The 18,094-nt window shown below is 44.0% G+C and overlaps 1 protein-coding gene across 3 annotated transcripts in view; it reads left to right on the top strand.

Annotated features, from left to right (window-relative positions):
• The first annotated feature begins 968 nt into the window (after positions 1–968).
• The window catches only part of LOC115103812 (E3 ubiquitin-protein ligase SMURF2-like), a 69,182-nt gene continuing 52,056 nt past the window's right edge, over positions 969–18,094 (top strand). For all 3 annotated transcript variants that reach the window (XM_029624776.2, XM_029624774.2, XM_029624772.2), the window contains exon 1: positions 969–1,399. In XM_029624776.2, the coding sequence (XP_029480636.1) occupies positions 1,348–1,399 (52 nt within the window). In that variant the 5' untranslated portion in view covers positions 969–1,347. The remainder of the gene's footprint in view (positions 1,400–18,094) is intronic.

Raw genomic sequence — 18,094 nt, 5'->3', positions numbered from 1 at the left:
GGGGTTGGCAGTTGGTGGGTGGTGGGACACAATGCAGATAGCCCGGGTAGCCAATGTGCGGGAGCACTGCTTGGTCTGCCCAATTGAGGTAGTATGTACATGAATGTATAGTAAAAGTGACTATGCATATTTGATAAACAGAGAGGAGCAGCAGCGTAAAAAGAGGGTTTGGGGGGGGGCACACAATGCAAATAGTCCGGGTAGACATTTGATTACCTGTTCAGGAGTCTTAAGGCGTGGGGGTAAAAACTGTTGAGAAGCCTATTTGTCCCAGACTTGGCACTCCGGTACCGCTTGTCTTCCTCTGACACCGCCTGGTAGTGCCTTGCGGTTAGAGGCCGAGCAATTGCCGTACCAGGCAGGTATGTAAATCAACCATTGTGATACAGCCTGGAATGGAACCAGGGTCTCTAGACCACTGCACAACTCGGGGGCCCCAGACATGTAGACCAGTGGTTATTTTTGGTTAATGTAGGCCTACCTCCAATCATATTATGTTCTGCCAGAAGTTTACTATAACGAATTGAGAAACACTGATGCAGACCTCTACATATCAGCCCCCTTCTCTCCAGTTAGTGCTACAGACTTGCGCTATGTTTGGTAATGAAGTGGTTCAAGGGAAACGGACAGAAAGTGGGGTACGTCCACAGTCCTGTGTCAAAAACGTCCAGACAATGCTATTATGAACACACAAGTGTAGGATCAGTTTACCCTCCGCTGGCTCCACAAAACCTATTCATAACCATGAGGACGGTGAAACATAAAACCGATCTTAGATCAGCCTAGTGAGGCAGTCCAGTGACAGAGGCTGTGTTTGCCTACCATATTGATGAACACAACATAAAACAGTTAAACATGTCCAATAATTTCCCCTCATTTAAATAAACATTGTACATCAATTTAGTGCTTGTGTTTTAACCTTGTGAGTGATGTCACTAGAGGGGAGGGTCACTTTCCAAAATATTGAGACCAGCAAGACATCTCGGCTTGGAAATTTCAGCTCCCCCCCACCACATACACACTTCTAGCACCCCCAGCGGGAGAGGAGCTCACCCTTGGCTTTTGAATCAGCCTTAGACGTCAAATAGCACTGTTTCTTTCGGGAGGAGATCCTGGTTTATTGGAAATTAGCTTTTTAATTTCGGTTATTTCAGAGTATGCGCTCGAGACGGTGGTGTAATAGCGCTAGAGCTGTGCTCATCCGGGCCACTGTGCGGTGACTCCATTCTTCTTCATTCACTGAAACTGCCATAGGGGCTAAATAGGGATTCATTTCTGTGAAATAGCTAGACACATGTATTATACATATTTTTGATATCCCCACGTCAAGCTGGAACACAAACGGGCATGTCTAATCAAGGAGTTAGGAGAAATGGCCCAGTGAAACTGCGGTTGACAGGTAAGAATGTAAAACACCCTCGCTGTCTCTAGCTTGTTAGCTAATGGCGCTATCAAGCTAACGTTGCTAGCTACAGTAGTGGGCTAGTTTTCTGCGTGAACGTTTACACTTTGTTTTCCGCAACAACGCGATGTTATATTTACAAACACTGGTCAAATGTCGTTAGCTACGCTTCGAATAAGCATACTGTTTTCTAACAAGTAATTGTGTCTTTTTTCAGTTTGTAATACTAGCCAACGTTAGTTTACCTGCCTAGTCAGTTAGCTAGTTAGCTGACATAGTCGTGATTAACGTTGATTTACCGTTAGCTAGCTAGTGAACTCTCCAATTAAAAACATTTGGGGTCATCACAATGACTGCATTAGTTAATTGTTACAACAGTTTTGTTTGTCCACCCATCGTCACTACTTGCATGTGTTGTCCTATAATCTGAATTACAGTACTACTAACATTATTATACATAGGTACCGTTAGTTGGACATTTTAGTAATTCAAGAGCGATTTACATGATCATTTATGGTTAAGTGCCTTGCTCAAGGGCACATCGACATATTTTTCACATAATCAGCGCTGAGATTCTTACTAGCGACCTCTTGGTTACTGGCCCATCGCTCTTAACTGCTAGGCTACCTGCCGCCCGAGTGTGCAGAGACTGCCCATAGTAGCCAGAGCTCTGCAGACTGACACCATTACCAAATGTAGTATTGATTTAGACCAGCAACTTGTATGCCTGTTCCAAATAGTTTACTTTTGTAGCTAATATTTCCGTTCTTTACTGCACTAGTGTTTCAACATTTTCCATCAGTACTTTGATTTGTGTTGGTAATGCACTTTTCAGCACCCCTATATAGCCTCAGCTTGTAGTGCATTCCCCCCTGTTTTAAGACACTATTCCTTAGGAGCCAGCATGAGCCCCCTTAACTTTCTATCCTATTTGGTCCTATTTGCGGTTTCTTTACAACCCAACCATTTGTCTGTTTACTTGAGAAAGCAGTGTTTTGACTGGGGAGAGGAGGCGATGGCATGCCCTGCGTTTCATGTTTCTCCATGATCAGATCAAATTCCTGACCCCTCTATCTACTAGGACCTGCCAAATTAAATATTTAATCTTGTAATGTACTAGCCGGAAAAGAGTGAACAAGAGTTCCTCGCGGTCCGGGCAAGAGTTGTCTGGTTGTTTGGAATATTCCATGACTTTGAAAGTGTTTACCACACAGACCTAATTGCGTAATACCAAGGTAATCACTTGTTACTAACAAAGTAGCCTGTAATGTTACCTCTGTCCATACAAATGCTATCTTCATTATAGAAAAACAAGTGCTTAGTGTGACCTTTTTAAAAGGCTTTACATTTATATTTTGCCCAAGTCCTCTATGATGCAGTAAAGCTAAGGCTATCCTTCAATAATGAGGCGTCATGCAATAATAATACAACAAAAAAAAATTGATTATTGCAATGAAGGCCTGGGTCTTCTTCCCCCCCATATGTGAAATGGTTTTAAATGGGCTGCTACAGTGGTCTTCACTCGGAATCCCAGGAATGTGAAAAGGAGAGGAAACGTGAGTCTCTCCAGATCATAGGAACATCCTCTGTCTCGTTCACGCCATGGAGGAGGGCAAGAACGCTTCAAACCACTGCTCCTTTCAAACTGAGGAACACCACCACACATTTTAATGCTGCACATTTTTTTGCGTGTGTGTCGTAGACGGGCCTCTCCACCCCGGTCTGTCTGTCTGCTCTGTGGTCTCACTGAATTCTATCTTGTCATTTAGGGATAGGGGAAGGGATGGCTTGCAGACAATAGAGCTCGATCAGTAGAGTTTGCTGGGTTACTCATAAGCGCTTATAGCTTCCTAGGATCTATTGACTCTATTCAGACCTGGCCCGCCATTATTGTCTAATCGTAATGTAATCGTCAATAAACTACTGTCTGCTACCAGCAGTCTGGGAGACGCCTGAAGGTATTCTCAGGCCATTTGTCTGTGCATTTGCCATTTAGAGGCCACATTCAAACTGTCAGTAGTTGTAGCTTTGCCTTGCAATTTATTTGCCATTTCCTCTCGTCTCAGATGCAATTTCGCTCAAGGAATAGCTAGAGCTAATCAAGGCCCTAGCGGTTAGGCCGCATTCCACAGACATCTAAGATCAGTGCTAGTCTGTGAGGGGAGACGCCGGGGTGTTTTTCTGCACTGTTTTCCACCAGCCACAGTCTTTGGCACCCGACTGCTGGTCACAGATCAGGTTTGATGGATTGTTTAGTGTGACCCGGTCCTGTTTGCTCACTGGGCTTTTTCCTTCACTCGCGGTCTGATGAAGTCACCTGCCGTTTTGAACGGAATGCCGTTGCCAAGCAGTAAATGGGGAACAGTCTGGCGCTAAGCAGCTACTCCCAACACTACCGGGAGGTGACAATTGCTGCTGTTCGCACCGCTAGCGAACAGCCTGCTGCTGTGAGCTAACTACTAAATGGCTAGCTATTCCAACTCCCATTTGCTCCTTCGCCTCCAGTTGGCACCGTGAGCATATAGTACCAGCCTGGAAGAATTGTTTCAGATCCTCTCTTATGCAGCATAGTCTGCAATCACACCGGGTGCATCTCAGCTGTCATAAGTGGCTTTATTTCACAATCTAGGCCTCTTTTCCTCCTGCACCGATGTGACAAAAAATTGACCGGTGAAAGCTATTAGCCTAGACTACTTAGTAGCCATCTAATATACAGTTGAAGTCAGAAGTTTCATACACCTTAACCAAAGACATTTAAACTCAGTTTTTCACATTCCTGACATTTAATCCTAGTAAACATTCCCTGTCTTAGGTCAGTTAGGATAACCACTTTATTTTAAGAATGTGAAATGTCAGAATAATAGTAGAGTGATTTTTCAGCTTTTATTTCTTTCATCACAATCCCAGTGGGCCAGAAGTTTACATACAAATTGAGTGTATTAGGAAGACCCATTTGCGACCAAGCTTTAACTTCCTGACTGATGTCTTGATGTTGCTTCAATATATCTACATAATTTTCCTTTTCTCATGCTGCCATCTATTTTGTGAAGTGCACCAGTCCCACCTGCAGCAAAGCACCCCACAACATGATGCTGCCTCCCCCATGCTTCACGGTTGGGATGGTGTTCTTGGGCTTGCAAGCCTCCCCCTTTTTCCTCCAAACATAACAATGGTCATTATGGCCAAACAGTTCTATTTTTGTTTCATCAGACCAGAGGACATTTCCTCAAAAAGTACGATCTTTGTCCCATGTGCAGTTGCAAACCGTAGTCTGGCTTTTCTATGGCGGTTTTGGAGCTGTGGCTTCTTCCTTGCTGAGCGGCTTTTCAGGTTATGTCGATATAGGACTTGTTTTACTGTGGATATAGATACTTTTGTACCTGTTTCCTCCAGCATCTTCACAAGGTCCTTTGCCGTTGTTTTGGGATTGATTTGCACTTTTCGCACCAAAGTACGTTCATCTCTAGGAGACAGAACATGTCTCCTTCCTGAGCGGTATGGCGGCTGCATGGTCCCGTGGTGTTTATCCTTGCGTATTATTGTTTGTACAGATGAACTTGGTACCTTCAGGCATTTGGAAATTGCTCCCAAGGATGAACCAGACTTGTGGAGGTCTACATTTCAAGCAAAGAGGCACTGAGTTTGAAGGTAGGCTTTGAAATACATCCACAGGTACACATTCTATTGACTCAAATTATGTCAATTAGTCTATCAGAAGCTTCTAAAGCCATGACATTATTTTCTGGAATTTTCCAAGCTGTTTAAAGGCACAGTCAACTTGGTGTATGTAAACTTCTGACCAACCGGAGTTGTGATACAGTGAATTGTAAGTGAAATAATCTCTGTTAACAATTGTTGGGAAAAATGACTTGTGTCATGCACAAAGTAGACATCCTAACCGACTTGCCAAAACTATAGTTTGTTAACAAGAAATTTGTGGAGTGGTTGAAAAACGAGTTTAATGACTCCAACGTAAGTGTTTGTAAACTTCCAACTTCATCTGTTTTACATGAATCTATCCCATGACTAAAGGTCAGTGCAGACGAGGAAGCCACTTTAGACTGTTGAGTCTCTCTCTAGCATTTTGGGAAGTGGGCCTGGAGGAGCTGAGTAAGAGCGAGTGGGGAAAAGCCAGGAAGCTGGCGATTTTAAGATAAAGGCCCCGCCTCCGTCCTTCCCAGGCTGATCATTAGCCGGTGGGGGGAGAGAGCGAGAGAATGCGTTTTTGGAAAGTTAGCAGAGGCCTCTGTCTCAGCATTCACTCAGTCAGTGGTCAGAAAATAAAGTTTGTGTGTCCTCAAAGGGAACACACACACTCTTCCACAGGATGTATCATCAGCACCGAGCTAAATTGGGAGCCCTGTTGACTCCTGTCCCTAAGATGAAGGAAATGTATTTGATTGTGTTTTGTGAAGGGTAACCAACATCTGGTAAAGGTACGCCAACAAGACAATTTTGAATGGCATTGGGAGCTGGTTTTACTGCCCTCAGCGCTGTCCTGTCCCACCCTCCCTCCTAGCAGGATTAAGTTAATGCTTGTCTAGTAGGCTGGGCCAGATGTTTTGAATGAAAGCAGATTAGAGGCATTCGTTTGCTGTTAATCTAAATGGACACAGTGAGAAGAGGCCATTCCCGTGTGTAATTGTTGGCTAGTTGTATACCGCCGCGTGAAACCCATTCTCCCGGGTCAAACTAGATCCTTCGCGAAAGGCGAAGGCCGCTGCAAATACGATTTAGCCTAGCAGCCATATTGATTAGCAAATTACATTTTTGTTGTTGTCGATTCGCAAAAACATTTTAAGATAAGGCAGTACAGCATCCGTCCAGACAGAGGCTTAATTTGGCCACGTGGCTCTCTCCGCCCACCCGGCTCTGCAGAGCAGGCTGACCCATTTTAAGGCGCAATCAATAGGCGTTTGTCAGAAATCCATTGCAGCAATCTCCTCTAAGTTTCTGTGTTGGAATGAAAATGCTTCAGTGTTGCCTTGCCTCTCCAGCTGAATATCAATGAGAGGAGAGTCTGATGAATTGGCTGTGTAACGGTTCACTGCCTTGAAATGTGGGGTTTGATGCCTTTCTATAAGTCACAATGGTCCTAGTACGTATTGTAAACCAGCCTACATGCTCCTTTCCATACTGCATACAGTTGGCTTTATTTTTCTGTCTCTCCTCTCTGTTCTTTTTCATGTTTCTTCTATGGGCTGTCACTCAGTTTTCTGTACGTCAGTACAACGTTCCCCCTATGACAACCCTTCTGTGTGAGAAGTGTCTACTGGCGGAGGGAGTGTGTGTGTGTGTGTCTGCTCAAAAATGTCACACTCATTGTAGGCTACTGAAGCGAAGCAGCCCATCTGGGATGGCCTGCGACGTCTGTCCTTCTCTGGTTTTTCCTACCCGAGTCTTTCCTCAGTCGAGGTTGTCTTTTCATGTTGCCTCTGTCTGCTTCATACATGCATTATGCTTCCATTCAAGCTACAAGAGACACAGAGGAATGGAGAATTGGTAAGGTTTAATAGAGAATGACCTGAAGGCTCCTGTCAAAAGCTCAGTCATCGTCAATCTTGACTGTTTCCTTAAGGTAATCATCAGATGACTCACTCACTATTATGCCTATATGATATTGTAGAGCATGTGTCCTCCTATCTGCAGTGATTGTCAACCCAGGATCTAGACTCCAGATTTCTAGGTCAGGGTGTAAAACATAAAACGTTAGGGGGGGAAACGAACTCAATATACTTTCAAATGACTAAAACCAAATCAAAACTGTGCAGAAATGATAATCAACCTATTTTCATACAGTGTCTTGACGGTCCAGCTCGCTAACAATCAGTAGACAGTCAGGAAGCATTGAAGATTCCCAAAACAATGCATAGAGGACAATTATTTAGCTGATTTTTGCCACCAAGGAAATATAACCACTTTTCAGTGCAACCCTCCTGAACTCGTTCAAGACCGACTGTGGCCCCCGAGGGGGAAAATGTGTTTGATGGCCCTGCTCTAGTTTATCAGTAACCCCAGGAATGTCAGTCAGAGTAGTAGTGTGGTGGAGACCAGAGCTAGTATTTCTAACCTGTGAATGAATGGCCCTTGTGGGAGTGATATATAGTGAGCAGGTCTGTTTGAGTGTGTGGGCTCTGGCTATGGTCAGTTAGAAGTAACTTAGGAGGTCTTGTGTCATCTGCGTTGAATAGACCCCTGTCTGAGCGGTGTAGTCTGTAGCTGAATTGTGTAGTCTGTGTGCATGGCCCTTGTAATAGGCCCTTTAGCAGACGCTGTTATCCAAGGCATACATTTTTCATATGGGTGGTCCTGGGAATCGAACCCCTCTTCCCTGGCGTTACAAGCACCATGCTCTACCAACGGAGCTACAAAGGACCAAGAGCAGTTAGCGATATGTGTTGGCTGTGGTCAGTAAGCGGCTGTGTAGGGAGTCCTGTGTCATCTGCATTAAAGTCTGAATAGTGCAGTGTAGTCTGTAGCCTTATAGTGTAGTCTGTGTGCAAGGCCCTTGTCTGAGCCAGAGCTTTTTTTCTCAGTGATCTGTCGATGGATGGAGAGAGAGAGGGGCTTGTGTTGCGTCCAGGTGCTGCTATGCACATCCAGACTTCCTTGGCTCTGTTTAGTCTGCCCCGGCCACTCTCACACCACTCTAGACGACTGGGCTCCGACGCAGAGCTGCCCCAGGAGGCCCCCCACTCCACTCTTCACTCCAGATGACCGGGCTCCACGGCAGAGCTGCCCCCTCTTACATGGAAACCTTCATATCCTGTCTCTATCTGGCAGTATGCCTACGCTGGCTGTCTGCCTTATATACGTTGCTCTGTGTGCCAGTGAGCTAAACAAAAAGAGCGAATGATAACCCAGAGCAATAATAATGAAGATTTAATGGGTTGGTTATCTTCATTACTAGTTGTTGTACGTACAGTCATTGGCTTTATCGTGTCTGAATTGGCTGGTAAAGGGTCGCGTTACAGTTTTAGAAATCTGCGTTTTCAAAACAGACCTTCCAAAAATCTGTTTTAAACCGTTTCACTTGCATTTTTATATTGAAAGTCGTGTGTTTTTTAAACTTTTTTTTGTGACAATTCGTCTGATGCTGAGAAGAAATTGCAATAAAAAGTATTTTATATCTCTATTTACAAAATGCAGCAAGATACTTCTTATGTGTATTATTATTATAATTTTTTTGTGAATTCTGCATTTAGCGTGAGCCCACTTGTGCGGTGGGGTTTAATGCATGCTGCCCGGGCAGTTAGGCTAATCTGTTGCGTGTGTTGGTTAGACATCTGTTTGAATTATGCGCTTCAGGGAATTCGCTTATCAATAACAGATAAGTGGGTTTTGTCTGAAATCATTTACGACTTTGTAGATGTTAAAATTCCTTGAAGGTGCTCACGTTATTCGTAAGTCATCACGAGTCCTCTAGACAGTTCAACTTTAGTCTGCCTGTCTCTTAGCTGATGGAGTCTGACTGTTTTTATCTGCCTAATGGATTTGCAATCTACAGCTGTCTGGCTGGACCGTTTGGAAATTGGCACATCACTGGCAGTTGATTGTTTTATTGCCAAACTATGTTTTCTGGATAGAAGATGACAAGTCTTGTTCAGTTAACCGCTCTGGTTTAAACATTTTCTGTGGGGAATTGAAAGGCTCTGAAGGAGTGTCAACGTGGTGTAGTCGTGTGTGTACACGTATACGTTTATCCACGGTTCACCTGGCCAGACAAGACAGGAAGGGAGGGAGGTTGGGTAGACTAAATGTATTTTTGTCATGTTGATACCACACACACAAAATACTTAGCTTTCTCTCAGAGCAAGCAGGTGTAGGTGGTTTAGACAGAGGTACATAGATTTAGGACCCTTTGAGGAAGCTGTTTCCTTTAGCAGTGGTTCTCCATTCAACTTCGATTTTTCAGTTTAACAGATGAAGCGTTTCAGTCGTTTAAAAGGGAGTGATTGTCTAAACGTCTGCTGAATGTTTTGCCATGTCATTGGAAAATGTAGTCTAGCCTAATGTGGCTGTTTTTAAACCAAGGTTGTGTCTGAAATGGCAACCTATTCCCTACATAGTGCACTTATTTTGACCATGGTCCATAGGGCTCTGGGCAAAAATAGACCACTGGAAAGGCGATAGGGTGCCATTTGGGACGCATACCAGGCATCTGTAAAACTACCTGCACCTTCAACCTCTCTGGTGCTGAGTTTCTACTCATTTTGATGATTCATGCAAGTTCTGCACTGTGCACTCTTCGAATTATGGCTTAAGAATTCTGGCAGACACCGGACTTTGGTCTAGACAACAAGCAAATAATGTTATTGTTATTATAGCCCTGAATCCTAGGATTTAAGAATAACCCCCAGAAGTGGGGGATTGGTACGGTCTCACAAGGTCCTGTGTTTTTTTGTTGTTGATTCTGGCATGTCCCATATTGCGGGCGGGGAACGGAGCACCATGCTGTTTGTGGCTATCTCAGTTTCACTCTCTTGGTTTTCATGCTGCGAGGGAGCCCCGGTATGGTGTGTAAGATTATGGCTTGTGTTTCATTGATACAGTTGTTTTCAGTTTACACGGACATACAGTGCATTCGGAAAGTATTCAGACCGCTTGACTTTTTCACATTTTGTTACTTTAAAGCCTTATTCTGAAATGGGAAAAAAAATGTTTTCCCTCAATCTACACACAATACTATATAATGACAAAGCAAAAACCGTAAAAAAAAAAAAAAAACTAAACATTTGTAAATGTTTTACAAATAAACTGAAATATCACATTTACATAAGTATTCAGCCACTTTAAACAATGCTACTTAATATAATGTTTACATGCCCTACATTATTCATCTCATATGTATACATATATACTGTACTCTATATCATCTACTGCATCTTTATGTAATACATGTATCACTAGCCACTTTAAACTATGCCACTTTGTTTACATACTCATCTCATATGTATATACTGTACTCGATACCATCTACTGCATCTTGCCTATGCCGCTCTGTACCATCACTCATTCATATATCTTGATGTACATATTCTTTATCCCTTTACACTTATGTGTATAAGGTAGTAGTTTTGGAATTGTTAGCTAGATTACTTGTTGGTTATTACTGCATTGTCGGAACTAGAAGCACAAGCATTTCGCTACACTCGCATTAACATCTGCTAACCATGTGTATGTGACAAATCAAATTTGATTTGATTTAGTACTTTGAAGCACCTTTGGCAACAATTACAGCCTCTAGTCTTCTTGGGTATGGCGCTACAAACTTGGCACACCCTGTGTTTGGGGAGTTTCTCCCATTCTTCTCTGCAGACCCTCTCAAGCTCTGTCAGGTTGGATGGGGAGCATCGCTGCACAGCTATTTTCAGGTCTCCAGTGAAGTTTGATCGGGTTCAGCTCTGGCTCGGCCACTCAGACTTGTCCCTAAGCCACTGCATTGTCTTGGCTGTGTGCTTAGGGTCATTGTCCTGTTGGAAGGTGAACCTTTGCCCCAGTCTGAGGTCCTTAGCGCTCTGGAGTAGAGGACGGCTGAATCGGAATGGCTGATTAATTAGGGCCGATTTCAAGTTTTCATAACAATCGGAAATCGGTATTTTGGGCACAGATTTTGCTGACTTGCCTAGTTAAAAAAAATAAAAAAAAAATTGTATTATTTTTTTTATTTTTGGGGGGCCCTTTATTTAACTAGGCAAGTCAGTTAAGAACACATTCTTACTTTCAATGACGGCCTAGGAACGGTGGGTTAACTGCCTTGTTCAGGAGCAGAACGACAGATTTTCACCTTGTCAGCTCGGGGGATCCAATCTTGCAACCTTACAGTTAACAAGTCCGACGCTATAACCACCTGCCTCTCGTTGCATGCAAATGCAGTAGAAGCCAAGGTAAGTTGCTAGCTAGCATTAAACTTATCTTATAAAAAAACAATCAATCAATCATAATCACTAGTTATAACTACATGTTTTTATTTTATTTTTTTACCTTTATTTAACCAGGCAAGTCAGTTAAGAACAAATTCATATTTTCAATGACTGCCTAGGAACAGTGGGTCAACTGCCTGTTCAGGGGCAGAACGACAGATTAGTACCTTGTCAGCTCGGGGGTTTGAACTGAGCATATAATCGATGCAACGCTGGGGGATGATTTAACAAAAGCGCAACCATAAACACCAATGCCTTTCTTAAAATCAATACACAGAAGTATATATTTTTAAACCTGCATATTTAGCTCAAATAAATCCAGGTTAAGCAGGCAATATTAACCAGGTGAAATTGTGTCACTTGTCTTGTGTTCATTGCATGCAGAGTCAGGGTATGTGCAACAGTTTGGGCAGCCTGGCTCATTGCGAACTAATTTGGCAGGATTTTACGTAATTATGACATAACATTGAAGGTTGTGCAATGTAACAAGAATATTTAGACTTAGGGATGCCACCCTTTAGATAAAATACGTAACGGTTCCGCATTTCACTGAAAGAATAAACGTTTGGTTTTTAGAAATGATCGTTTCCGGATTCGACCATATTAATGAACAAAGACTGCTATTTCTGTGTTTTATAACTAAGTCTATGATTTGATAGAGCAGTCTGACTGAGCGATGGTAGGCAGCAGCAGGCTCGTAAGCATTCATTCAAACAGCACTTTCGTGAGTTTTGCCAGCAGCTCTTCGCAATGACAGCGCTGTTTATGACTTCAAGCCTATCAGCCTAATGGCTGGTGTAACCGATGTGAAATGGCTAGCTAGTTAGCGGGGTGCACGCTAATAGCGTTTCAAAGGTCACTCGCTCTGAGACTTGGAGTAGTTATTCCCCTTGCACTGCAAGGGCCGTGGCTTTTGTGGAGCGATGGGTAACGCTGCTTCGAGTGTGGCTGTTGTCGATGTGTTCCTGGTTCGAGCCCATGTAGGAGCGAGGAGAGGGACAGAAGCTATACTGTTACACTGGCAATACTATAGTGCCTATAAGAACATCCACTAGTCAAAGGTATATGAAATACAAATGGTATAGAGAGAAATAGTCCTATAATTCCTATATTAACTACAACTTAAAACCTCTTACCTTGGAATATTGAAGTCTCATGTTAAAAGGAACCATATGTTCTAATGTTCTGAGCAAGGAACTCAAACTTTAGCTTTTTTACATGGCACATATTTCACTTTTCTTTCTTTTAATTTTTTTTTTTTTAACCTTTATTTAACCAGGCAAGTCAGTTAAGAACATTCTTATTTTCAATGATGGCCTAGGAACAGTGGGTTAACTGCCTGTTCAGGGGCAGAACGACAGATTTGTACCTTGTCAGCTCGGGGGTTTGAACTTGCAACCTTCCGGTTACTAGTCCAACGCTCTAACCACTAGGCTACGCTGCTCTAACACTTTGTTTTTGCATTATTTAAACCAAATTGAACATGTTTCAGTATTTATTTGAGGCTAAATGGATTTTTATTGATGTATTATATTAAGTCAAAATAAGTGTTCATTCAGTATTGTTGTAATTGTCATTATTCCAAATACATTTCTAAAAATCGTCCGATTATTCGCTAATGGCCTTTTTTGGTCCTCCAATAATAGGTATCGGATCTCTCAGTACTTTGCTCTATTCCTTATCCCTCAATCCTGACTAGTCTCCTAGTCGCTGCCGCTGAAAAACATCCCCACAGCATGATGCTGCCACCACCGTGCTTCATCGTAGGGATGGTGCAAGGTTTCTTCCAGACTTGGCATTCAGGCCAAAGAGTTCAATCTTGGTTTCATCATACCAGAGAATCTTGTTTCTCATGGTCTGAGAGTCGTTTAGATACTTTTTGTAAACTCCAAGCGGGCTGTCGTGGCTTTTACGGAGGAGTGGCTTCCTTCTAGCCATTCTACCATAAAGGCCTGATTACTGGAGAGCTGCAGAGATGGTTGGACTTTCTGGAAGATTCTCCATTTCCACAGAGGAACTCTGGAGATCTGTCAGTGACCATCGGGTTCTTGGTCACCTCATTGACGATTTATCAGTTTGGCCAGCTGTAGGAAGAGTCTTAGTGGTTCCAAACATCCATTTAAGAATGATGGAGGCCACTGTTTTCTTGAGGGCCTTCAATGCTGCAGAAATGTTTTGGTACCCTTCCCCAAATCTGTACCTCGATTCAATCCTGTCTTGGAGCTCTAGGGACAATTCCTTCAACCTCTTGGCTTGGTTTTTGCTCTGACATGCACTGTCAACTCTTGGACTTTATATAGACATGTGTGCCTTTCCAAATCATGTCCAAACAATTACATTTACTACACAGGTGAACTCGAATCAAGTTATAGAAACATCCCAAGGGTGATCAATGGAAACCGGATCGACCTGATCTAACTTTTGAGTCTCATAGCAAAGTGTCTGAATACTTATTTACATAAGGTATTTCTGTTTTTTTTATTTGTAATACTTTAATTTGCAAACATTTCTAAACCTGTTTTTGCTTTATAGTGTGTAGATTGAAGAATATTTTTTATTATATATATATTAATACATTTTAGAATCATGCTGTAACGTAACAACATTTGGATAGAGTCAAGGGATGAATACTTTCAGAATGCACTGTGTACTAAGTATAGAGCGGACGCGTTTGGTGTGGAACACTGCTCTGCAGAGAGAAGTCTGCTGTCGGCAAGTATTTGCACATGATTTAGCCCAAGATGGATGCTCTTGATATGATGATGCTCATCATGCTCATGATGATTTAAAGCATCATTTGAACCAAGGCTGGCCCATGAAGTCTCAAGGAAATGTAATTGTGCCTTGGTTTCAATAATGCAGATATTCGGTTACAGAATATTGTCTCACAGTAGGTTTCTTATTCAAAGTCAAAAACGTTGGCCTAGATCCTTTGCCAGGCTCTTTCCAAGGCATCATTCAACTTCCTTAATCATGGTTGCCGTGGCTGGTTCTCAGGTCGACATTCTCACCATATTGAAACGGACTCCCCTATTGGTCCAACTGACAATAGCACCTGCTCACCGAACCAGAAGCAGTCCAATGTTCATTCTCCTTCAAGTAAGGTTTCATAGGGCGAAGCCCAGGTTTGGCAAGCAGAAGAGCAGCACATCATGTATCAAGTTTGGTTGAAGTGTCTGGTGCTTCAGGGCCCACCAGCTACAAAGCACTGTTTACAGTGCCTGATCACGGGTTGGTTAAATCCTCTCTTCGTCCAGGTCTGCGCAAAGGAGAGCAAGAGGGAGCTTTATCTGTTATTCAAATTACGACAGTGGAAGGAGTGCACACCTCATGACTTGCATAACAATATTATGGGTGGGAGCGGAGGCCGGGAGGAGAGTTTTAGAGGTGGGCCGAAAGTCCATCACTCGATATGCAAAATACATGCATCTTTCTAAAAGTGCATTATTGGGTTTATGTCTTAGTGTAAGCTAGTATCATCTGGAAGAAGGACCACCGTAGTGTCTTACTGTATGCCTTTTTTAATATTCTATATTGCTGTGCATTCACCCAAATGTATCTCAATGCATGTGGTCACAATGTCAAGATGCAGCCAAGTCAGTTTGCAGGTGCTGATGCTCCTTCACTTTGAGCTATTTTTACCCTCTGACCTCAGTGCCCTGTAAGATGACAAGCGGTACTGTATCCTCTCTCTCGCTGTCTCTCGCTCCCCCCCTGTTTGCGATCGCTCGCCGGATCTGGCCCAGACAGCGTACAGCCACCGCTGCCGGCGGCTTCTCTCTTCCTGTCTCAACCCCGTGCACCGCCGCCACCGCAACACAACAGATGCCTCGCCGCCGCGACCTAGCATGGCTTCTTAGACAGAACTGTTGACGTAGCTGACGTCATGCATGAAAAGGTGTAAGAGTTGTGGCCAACTTGCCAAGCAAATGTTCTGCTGCTTCTAAGAACTGCCGGTGACATGAGAGATCGTCATTGATAACATCTTTGCATGAAGGTGTTGGAACAGGTTGGCTTCAGTTCAGCTTCAAATGTCACTCAACTTATCTGACTAGCCTTTTTGGGTATTCAAGCACAGAGAGGGGTTTTTGAGGATCTGTAGAGTCTATGTAGACTAGAGAGAGTGCATTGGCTGTCCTCCGTCAATTGACTTTCCCAGTCATTCTATGGCCCGGATGTTGGATGTAGCAGACGGGACCTGACTCTGGGGAGGCGAGGTGGTCTCTAAACCCTTGAGGAAGTGGTGAAGATGAGACTGTCGAACACTCACTGTTTTTGTTTTGCGGTTGTGTCTCACTGTCCACCAAATCAAATGTATTTGTCACATGCGCCGAATACAACAGGTGTATACCTTACAGTGAAATGCTTACCACCACACCACTAAGTGTCTTTTATGTCTTTTAAGTGTCTCTTCCCTTTTCCTCTCCTGCTCCAATGACATCCCTCTTATTTTTCTTCCTTTCACCATGTAGTGCTGTACTTCTGTGGGGTCTTTTCTTCTTGTTGTCCGTTGTACCTTTTGTATGCCTGGCTTTCTTCTCCCCATAAGTCAATATCAGGGGTCCCCTTTATCCTCTTCAATGTTGTCATTCTAGATAGCATTTAAGCTACTGTCACTCAGACTAGGTGGGCTCCATTATGAGAGCTCAGCATGCAGTATCGTTCCTTCAGTGGAGAGCACAGCATGCTAATGCATGGCACCGATAGACAGAAGCATAGACGATGTACGTGAAACACGAACACACTGTTTGAAATGGAGTGTCCATTTCTCTTCCTGTCTCAGATTCAAGCTCTCATGACCACAACAGCCCTGGGTCCTGTGAAAGTCTGCCAAACTTAGCCCAATATTTATGTGTACACGGAGACTGTCAGGAACTGCAGCCTGAGTAACCTTTCTCGCTCTCTCTGTCTCTGTCTCTCTCTAGGGGAATTACAGACTGCTGGAGAACATGACAGTCTGTGCTGTCTTCATGTCTCTTGCTCTCTCTGTCCCTTGCTCGCTCGCTCTGTGTGTGTGTGTGTGTGTGTGTGGCTTGTTCTGTTTGTCTCGTTCGCTACGTCTGGCTCGCTATCTCCGTCTGGCTCGCTCGCTTTCTTCTCTCGGTTTCTCCACCCATCTTAACGTTGATGATGATGACGGATGTCAGACGGGAGTGGGCTCTCATCCGTACTAGAAGCGCAAAGTGCTGTAACACCCTCCCACCAGTTCCACTGCCATATTGTCAAGGGAGGGGGGGTATGCATCATGTGAGCTGGAATCTGTTCCCCTCCGTAGTGTGCCAGTCTGCCAGAGCATCCGTCCATGCAGCCCAAAACCCCCACACGTTATCATTAGTGTGAATGACGAGCTAGATGTGATGTCCCTACCAGTGCACTTCTTCCTCTCACGGCTCCTGCGCCCCCATTCTCACTTCTCGTCTCAGCTCAAACTGCTATAGAGAGAGACTTGATATGTGTCCCTAAAATTCCCCGGAAGCCATATAACTAATTCTCGTCTTGCACTCTCGCGGCTCACCCGTACCCCTCATCTTGTCTCAGCTCAATCTACTATATAGGCTTACTTGATACAGTATCTTTCCACAGATTTCTCCCCAGCCACATTTTCACAAATGTATTTATTAACACACTAAGTCCCCTTAACAGAGTTCCCTCTTCAGCGGTCTCCCTCAAACCCCATAGTGGCTCATCCCTGGCGTAGGGGTTTTGAATTGAAACACTGGCACATCCATTTCCCAGAGCTACTCCTCCTCGTCTTTCTTCCTCTTCCCACGTTCCCGGGGCAGATCCGCAGCACCAGATGGGAAATGATTCATCGTCTCTGTATGGGTCGCTGTGTGTGCGTGTGCAAGTGCATTTGCGTATGAGCCTGTGTGTGTGCATGCCTGGGGGTTGATGAAAAGTTAGACTGTTTGGTTTGGAAGGGCCCAAATGAGATGAATGTATGTAAGCCAACATGTAATGTGACCAACGCTATTCCCAAACCTCCCTCTTTTCCTCCCCAGCCGCTCCTGCTTTAGGGGTAATGTTGATATCATGGGAACAATGGGAAGTCAAGTGTATCCGTACAGGGAGAACTATGGTGTCTGTACGTACAACACGTATGGGGCTCTTACAGACTGCAAACGTGCACAGTAGGACAGACACCGACACGCACACACATCCAGTCTCTTCCTGTCCAGTCCCAGCCTCTGACACTGTTCCAGGTCAAGGAAGAATAGAAGGGTTGGTCAAACCCTGAGTCATGTATCTCTGAGGCTCTCCCTCCCACAGCTTCAGCCGGGCAGAGCCTCAACCAGAGAGGCCCCCACAGGAAATGACTGTCATTGGTCACAGGTAGAGCAGCATTCCAAAGAGCGTCATATCCTATTAGTTTTTATACAAAACCACAAAGCGCTCTGGCACGTGATTGATACATTTTCTGGTTAGGCTAGATGAACCGTATCATTGAACAGCCGAAGCATGAAACCTTAATTTGGAAAGTACAAATGATGGAGCTCTAATTTAGCGTCTATTATTTGACCTGATAACAACCATCAGCTAGCATACTTCTCCTACTGCGCGTATTCTGTAATACTCTGTATTTACACTAGCCTAGCTCCCTCTTGCTCACTCAACTCCCTCTCTCCCAATGGACAAACCCTCCCTCCCGCCGTCCTCCCCTGTTTGTCAGGCAGCGTGCCAGCTTGTGAGCGGCGGCGCTGCTCTGCGTTCCACTCCAGATTCCAGATTAGCGTCTGGGCGCTGATGAGGGGCGTGTCAGCTGGAGCAG

Source organism: Oncorhynchus nerka, linkage group LG21, assembly GCF_034236695.1.
Source record: "Oncorhynchus nerka isolate Pitt River linkage group LG21, Oner_Uvic_2.0, whole genome shotgun sequence".
Classification (NCBI taxonomy): domain Eukaryota; kingdom Metazoa; phylum Chordata; class Actinopteri; order Salmoniformes; family Salmonidae; genus Oncorhynchus; species Oncorhynchus nerka.
The sequence above is the reverse complement of the archived record's forward strand: the minus strand, read 5'-3'. Positions and strand labels throughout refer to the sequence as shown.